The sequence below is a fragment of the Coffea eugenioides genome, unplaced genomic scaffold, assembly GCF_003713205.1.
Source record: "Coffea eugenioides isolate CCC68of unplaced genomic scaffold, Ceug_1.0 ScVebR1_1973;HRSCAF=2917, whole genome shotgun sequence".
NCBI lineage: Eukaryota > Viridiplantae > Streptophyta > Magnoliopsida > Gentianales > Rubiaceae > Coffea > Coffea eugenioides.
Window position 1 is genome coordinate 29,321 of NW_020862416.1, and position 8,226 is coordinate 37,546.

General features: G+C 44.5%; 1 protein-coding gene across 1 annotated transcript; it reads right to left on the bottom strand.

The window, feature by feature from the left end:
• Positions 1-4,585: 4,585 nt before the first annotated feature.
• LOC113756098 lies at positions 4,586-6,703 on the bottom strand. Its single transcript, XM_027299893.1, has 3 exons — positions 6,125-6,703; positions 5,227-6,022; positions 4,586-4,998 (listed from the first exon to the last, which is right to left on the bottom strand). Exons 1-3 carry the CDS (start codon positions 6,701-6,703, stop codon positions 4,586-4,588), a joined length of 1,788 nt encoding a protein of 595 aa, XP_027155694.1.
• Positions 6,704-8,226: the final 1,523 nt, after the last annotated feature.

The window sequence follows — 8,226 nt, forward strand, 5'->3', positions numbered from 1 at the left end:
ATGGCGTTGCCCCAGTCGATGTCCGGATAGAAGTCCGATACGCCATTAGTGCATAAGGCAACTTGTCATGCCAATCGCGATGCCTTTCAGTCATTTTGCGAATAATCTTTTTCAAATTCTTGTTCGCGGCTTCTACGGCTCCATTCATCTGAGGCCTATAAATGGCGGAGTTGTGGTGTCTGATCTTGAATTGCTCGCATAGTCCATCCACCATGTCATTGTTCAGATTTTTGGCATTGTCAGTGATAAGCGTTTCGGGTACCCCAAAGCGACAGATGATGTGATCTCTCAAGAAATTGGCAACTATCTTCTTCGTCACATGTTTGAATGATTCCGCTTCAACCCACTTGGTAAAATACTCAATCGCCACCAATATAAATCGATGTCCATTTGAAGCAGGAGGATCGATTGTACCAATCACGTCCATACCCCACATTGAACAGGGCCACGGGGCGGTCATGCTATGCAACTCAGTGGGTGGAGCGCGTATAATGTCACCGTGTATTTGGCATTTTATACATCTCCGGACAAAGTCTATACAATCATGCTCCATAGTAAGCCAGAAGTATCCGGTTCTCATGATTTTCTTCGCTAGCAAATGGCCATTCATGTGAGGTCCACAAACGCCACTATGCACTTCTTTCATCATATACTGAGCTTCATCTTCGTCAACGCACCTTAAAAGGTTCAAATCAGAGGTTCTTTTGTACAACACTTCACCATTTAAGAAAAATTTAGAAGCCATTCTACGCAGAAAACTCTTGTCTTTTGAACCAGCATGGAGAGGATAAGACCCAGTTTTGAGGAACTCCTTAATATCATTGAACCAAGGAATACTGTCAGAAGACTTGTCTACAGCCCAACAGTGGACTGGCTTGTCTTGAAACTGAATCTGGATCGGTTCGATCTTCAACTCATCTGGATACTGAATCATAGAAGCTAAGGTGGCCAAAGCATCGGCAAATGCGTTTCGGGCTCGTGGGAGATGTCTGAACTCCAAATTTTGAAATTGCTTGGCCAGAGTGAGCAAACTACAATGGTAGGGCAGAATTTTTGAATCTTTGGTTATCCACTGCTTCAAAGTTTGGTGCACGAGTAAATCGGAATCACTGAAAGCTACCAACTCCTTGATCTCCATTTCCAAAGCCATTTTGAGACCAAAAATGCAGGCTTCATACTCAGCCATGTTGTTTGTGCAAGGAAATTGTAATTTGGCAGCGGCAGGGTAGTGTTTTCCTTCAGGCGAAACCAGAACGGCTCCAATTCCAGCTCCGAGCGAATTTGAAGCTCCGTCGAAGAAAAGCCTCCATTCAGGGCTCTGCTCACTTATATCGTCCGTGGCGCCTACAAATAAGATCTTTTCATCAGGGAAATAGGTGTGAAGTGGTTGATAGTCATCATCCCTCGGATTTTCTGCCAAATGATCAGCTATAGCTTGCCCCTTGACGGCCTTCTGAGAAGTGAAAACAATATCGAACTCTGAGAGAACTATCTGCCACTTAGCTAGATGCCCAGTCAACATCGGCTTCTCCAAAAGATACTTCAAAGGATCAGATCGGGAAATAAGATAAGTGGTATGGCTCAACAGGTAATGTCTCAGCTTTTGAGCCGCCCAGGCCAATGCACAGCAGCTCTTCTCGATGAATGAATAATTAGCCTCGTACTGCGTGAACTTCTTGCTTAGGTAGTAAATGGCCTGTTCTTTCCTTCCAGAGTCATCGTGTTGCCCGAGAACGCAACCTACGGCTCCGTCGAGCACAGATAAGTACATGATCAGCGGTCGGCCCGGTTTGGGTGGCACCAGGACCGGAGGCTGCAGCAAATAATCTTTAATCTTGTCGAAAGCCTGTTGACACTCCTCATTCCAGTACAACGGCACATTCTTTCTTAATAATTTGAACAACGGCTCACATGTGGCCGTTAATTGGGCAATGAACCTCCCAATAAAGTTGATCTTTCCTAAGAAGCTTTTCACGTCTTTCTGAGTCTTTGGCACTGGCATATCTCGAATGGCTTTGATTTTTGCCGGATCTATCTCTATGCCTCTCTTGCTCACGATGAAACCCAACGATTTACCAGCTGGTGCCCCAAAGGCGCATTTCGCAGGATTTAACTTCAAATTGTATTTTCGCAGCCTTTCAAATAGCTTTCTCAAATCATCCAAGTGGTCCTCCGTCCTTTTAGACTTGATTATGATGTCATCCACGTAGACCTCCATCTCCCGGTGGATCATATCATGAAATAGGGTTGTCATGGTCCTCTGATACGTTGCTCCAGCATTCTTTAAACCGAAAGGCATGACTCGGTAGCAAAAGGTACCCCAAGGGGTAATGAAAGCAGTCTTCTCCCTATCCTCTTCTGCCATCAAAATTTGGTGGTAGCCAGCAAAACAATCGCAAAAGGATTCAATCTCATGTCCGGCAGTATTGTCTAAGAGAATGTGAATATTTGGTAGAGGGAAATCATCTTTAGGACTGGCTTTATTAAGGTCTCTATAGTCAACACAAACTCTCACCTCTCCACTCTTTTTTGGAACAGGGACTGGGTTGGAAAGCCAAATTGGGTAATAGGAAACAATGATAATGTTGGTTTTGAGTTGTTTTTCAATTTGCTCTTTTATTTTGAGGCTCATATCTGGTTTGAATTTTCTGGGTTTTTGCTTTACGGGTGGAAAAGAAGGGTCTGTGGGTAACCTGTGCACTACCACGTCAGTTGAAATACCAGTCATATCATCATAGGACCACGCAAATACATCCTGGAACATAGTCAAGAACTCAAGCATCTCCTTTTTCTGGCTCTTATTCAAATGAATACTAATCTGCACCTCCTTAACTTCATCCTCAGTTCCAATGTTAATCTTTTCTGTTTCTTCCAGGTTCGGTTTCGGTTTTTCCTCATATTGTTCAAGATCCTTTGCAAATGAATCGGATACTTCCTCATTATCACTCTCGCTTTGGAGTTCGGATTCACAAACCTCCAAGTCGTGAGTGATATAGAGATTGCCATTATCGAATTCCAGAATTGTGATATCCAAAGGATCAAATAATTTTATTTTTGGCCATCTGAAAGAATTAACGAATGTGGGATAATAAGCAAATAAACATACAACAAACAAATGAAACAAGCAATATGAATATAAACAAACGAATAAACAACAACATGTCAAGAACAACTTGTGCATTTTCATAAAACCTTTGATTGAAAGCAAAACAAAAGAAAGCAAACGGAAACAATATTTACATATGCAAATTTTAGCCAAAAGTAAAGATGCTTTCATTAACTATTTACAGATGCAAAAGTACTTTTCCATGAATCCATATGAATGACAAACCCCCTAGATTTACCGAAACTCCTTCTGAACAGGCAGGAACTCGGCAGTCCAATTAGAAATAGACCCCTCAGGGATGTCAGGAAATTCGGCCTCGCTCAGGAAATTGTCTTCAAATATTGCCCCAACGAACAACTGGGACAAACTATTCTCGATTTCTTCAGTTGAATTACCCTCTGATGTGATTATTTCAGTTGGCCGGGGAAAAGTATACCACAGTGGTGGAATATCGAAAACCCTTTGCCGGCCCTCCTTTTCTGCTCTTTTACGCTCTTTCATCTCCTTGAAATCCTTGGCGGTTGGTCTGAAACCCAAACCGAAGGTATCTCTCTTTTCTACTATCTTCACTGGCTTCAGGATCCCTTGCAGTTCACGCCCCAACCCCTTGTCGAATTTGTATCCTCCACGAATCATTTCTCTGGCCATCATTACACTGGCTTTTGAGGGAGTTTGTTCCTCCGTGGTTATCCAACTTACGGAGACTATATCGGATGTGCTGTGAGGGGACATGGTAACACTTTGACTACCCTCCTCTTTAACTCCAGAATCGGTGATCACCAGGCAGTCCTCTTCAGCAAAGATAGTGATTAGCTTGTCATTTACCACGAACTTGAGTAATTGATGCAACGAAGACGGCACGGCCCCAGACTTGTGAATCCATGGCCTTCCAAGTAAGATATTATAAATGCTCGGGAAGTTCATGACTTGGCAAGTTATTTGAAACTGGGCGGGCCCCATCTCGATTACTAAATCTGCCTCTCCTATCGGCTCCCTTTGAGCTCCATCAAACCCTCGAACGATAGTCCCTGAAGGCCTCAGCTTGACGTCTTGCAATCCTAGTTTCTCTAAGGTACTCCAAGGACAAATATTCAGTGCGGATCCATTATCGATTAACACCTTAGGCAGCATTTTTCCGTTGCACCTCACTGTTATGTACAACGCCCTATTATGCCCGATGCCCTCCGTCGGCAATTCATCGTCAGAAAAAGTAATCTGTTTGGTAAATAACACACTTCCAACCACATGCGAGAAATTATCAACAGAAATATCCCTAGGGATTTGAGCTTTAGTCAATACTTCGATCAACGCGTCCCTATGCATATCTGATGAAAAGAGCAGGTCCAACATGGATATCTGAGCAGGTGACTTGCTCAGCTTCTCAACTACATTGTACTCACTTCTCTGAAGCCTCTTAAGGAAATCCAAGGCTTCTTTCTCAGTGATTGTTGGTTTAACGGGCGGCTCGGAGTTATTTGCTCAAATCGGAATGGCAGCTTCAAATGGACTTGCAATCTTCCCCGATCTGGTAACCACTGACGCTTCCTTCTTTGCAATTGACTTCTCCCCAATCTGTACGTCAGGTTCATCATAATTCCAGGGTACTTGTTGCAAACTTAAAACAGGCTCTTGCTTCGGGAATTCAATGACTACGGGCTCCAAAGCCTCCCTCTCAGCTGGCGTGAGATCCAAAATAAAGGGCTTTTCATCCTCTTCAAATGGCAACTCTATGACAAAGGGTTGGTCTGTGACCCCAAACACTTCAGCTTCCCTTGCCAATTCTCTGACTGGTTCCACATACTCCGTATCATCCAGAATAACCCCAATGATATTGGCATGTTCCGGTAAAGGGTTTCTATTTACGTTCGGTCCTTGTGCCTCCCTTCTCCTAACTACAATTTCCCCAGCTTCAACCATATCTTGAATTTTATGTTTAAGCGCCTTGCAATCAAAGGTGGCATGTCCGGGGGCCCCAGAATGATAAGCACAAACGGCTTGTGGGTTATACCACGCAGGCATGCCATATGGGTAGGTAGGAGGGGGTACCGTACCAATTTTCCCGGCGGCCTTCAACTGGTCGTACAATTGGTCCAGAGGCCTGCCTAAATTGGTGAAGGTACGGCTAGGTGGTCGGTTGTAAGGTTCAGGAGGTTGAGGATGGTTGTAAGCAGGTCTATTTGGTGGTGGAAATCTTGGATTATATGGTGGGCGTGGTCGGTTTTGGGGTGGATTTGGTTGAGAAATTTGAAAAGGAGCTACAGGTGGGTTGGGATAGCTTGGGCGAGGTCGAGGATGGTGAATGTTGGTAGTATATACAGGGTACGGATTCGGATAGTAATGATAAGGTGGTTGGTAAGTTGGATTGTGTTGATATCGGGGTCTGGGTGAAGGGTCTTGGTTCCAAATAAAGGTTGCGTCCCCCTCCTTCTTTTTGAACGGCGGCTTTTTCGCATTGCTTCCTTGCCCTTGTAAAGCATCCAACTGAGATTTGAGGGCGGAGACATTGACAATCTTTCCAGCTCTCACAAAGTCATCAAACTCCTCAAGTTTGTTTACAATTGCAGCAAACGAACATCCGGTCATACGAAAGATCTCTTCGAAGTACGGCGGATCATGAGCTTTTATGAAAGTACGTATGATTTCATCCTCGGTCATGGGCGGCTCGACCTTCGCAGCTACTTTTCTCCATCTCTTAGCATAGGTCTTGTGGTCCTCAGAAGGCTTCCTTTTCGTTCCTTCCAGAGAAGTCCGGGTGGGAGCCAACTCGCAGTTGTACTCGTACTGTCTCACAAATGCATTAGACAAATCAATCCAGGTTTTCACGTCTTCAAGTTTCAGGTTGGAATACCAGTCAAGCGCATCCCCTTCCAGACTCTCGGGGAACAACCTTAAAGGCAAATTCTCATCGTCCACAGGCTTTCCCAATTTGTTGGCAAATAGTCAGAGATGTGTCTTGGGATTACCCGTCCCATCATATTTGTTAAATTTAGGGGTTTTGAACCCCTCAGGCAACTGCACGCTCGGAAAAAGGCACAAGTCATCATAATCCAGGACTCCCTGCTTGTTCAGCCCCTGGCTCTTCCTTATAAATTCATCGAAACGATCTAGACGTCTGAGCAACTTCATATCGATTGGAGCAGAAGATTCACCCATTTCAGGCTTATTTTGGAAAGTGTGCTCCGGTATCACGGGTTCTGCGGTGGTTTGATAGAAAACTGGTGGGTTCAGATGCATGTTTGGGTCACTTTGAGGCTGAAATCCTTGACTATAGGAAGGGTAGAAAGGAGGATTTTGAGTAAAAGCATATTGCGGGTTAAAAGTTCCCTCAAACGTGGTTTGAATTGGAGGAATAACAAATGGTAACGTGGTTTGAATTGGCGGAATAACAAATGATTCGGACTGTGTTTGTTTGATGGGCGGAGACTCGGGTTGCACTCCGCTACTAACGAGCTCATCGATCAGTTTCTTTTGGGCGGCCATTTCAGATGCCATCTCCCCAAATTTAGTGAGCAATTCGGTCAACTGAACCCCGGGACTTGCAATCTCCGGCTGGGTCGTTGCAACGGTCTTTTCCGATGACTCTTGCTGGGTACTCATGTCTACACGATTCCTTTGGGCCTTACTTCGGGATCGCGTTATAATGGGGCTTCGTCGAGAAGCTATGTTTAAAATTCTACCTGAGAATGCAAAAGACTTCTTTAGATAAGCCAATCGTTATTAGATTTTCTGCAATTTATTCAAAAGGGAAAAAAGAAAAAGGCATGAGTTAGTAATTATTCAAACAACTCAGATGCATGTCCTACGGGGGGACCCTTTTTGTGCCAAGGGTAGGCCTAGCATGATGCGAACCTTCGGGGCAAAATCCCATTCCCAAACCTGTAAGTGAATTTAGAACCTTGAAATGGAAAGCTTCTCATAAAAATGTGGAAAAGTTCAATCTTTCTTTACAACTTCTTCAATGGTCTTAGTGACCATGTTTACAAAATCCCTATGTCTCAAAAGACTTGTACTTTGTGATTCCCTAGAGCTCCCTAAACTGAGTTTACGAGCTCCTTCCCTAATCCTATCAAAGGCATCTATGGCATCCTCTAGCTTCTCGCTCTTCTTTTTCTCCCTCCTCAGCTGCACTTGAGTATTTTCTAGAGCTCGGTTGGCCATCATAAGCTGGGCTTGAGATTCCTCCAACTCTTTCCTTAGCTTCTCCATTTGCTCTTCGGGACTGGCCGATGCTGATTGCTGCCTTGCCCTATCACGTTCCACCCTTTGTCTGATCCATTCATTGTACCCAGGCATAACTGCAGGTGCCACCTTATTTACCAATTCCAACGGCAGATTCTCAAGACCTTGCAAATTTCCCCAAGCCTCTAATACCATGCTTCGACTCTCGGTCACCGTACTTAGTCGGAGATCTTCGATCCCTTGCACCATAGGAATGCTTTGCGGGTATCCAAACTGTCTCGTAACCCTTTGTGGAATATAGGCGACTAGACCATTGACTCCAGCCAGAGGGATGAAGCCATGTTGAGTGGTCCTAAAAGCAGGGTCCCTAACCTTGGTCCAATCTAAAACCCACTGTACCTTTTCTGGTGTCAAACTGTTGAATTCCTCAATAAACCGGCTTGACAACGTCACGCGATAGTAGCGGCCGACTCTCTCTCGATGTGAATCAATCCAATTCTCAACTGGAAGGCAAGAACCCAAAGGGTTCAGTGATCTCTTCGCCAAATGTTCCATGATCCACATTTGAAGCAGCAAGTTTGAAGCATAGAAGAAGCCACCTTTCCTTTGGCAATTGGTAAGGGCCGAGAAGATGTCCGCTATAACAACGGGTATCAAAGTTGGTGTTGTTCCACGAATGCCTAGAAAAAGCCCTTGAATCATATTGATTGTTGCAAACGTCACCTTTCCATGCCTTTGAGGGAAAAGCAACAAGTTGATCAAAACCAAACCAAAAGCTTGCACACGCTTTTCCTCCCATTGCCCCTTCGTTACAAAGAAATCGATCTGATGGCGTTCAAAGGACTCCTTTTCCCCAAACCGGTCGTATAGAAACTTCAGTGGACAAGATCCAGCGTCGGGGTGTTGGTCTAAGCTATTGTTTCGCAATCCCAGAAATCTGC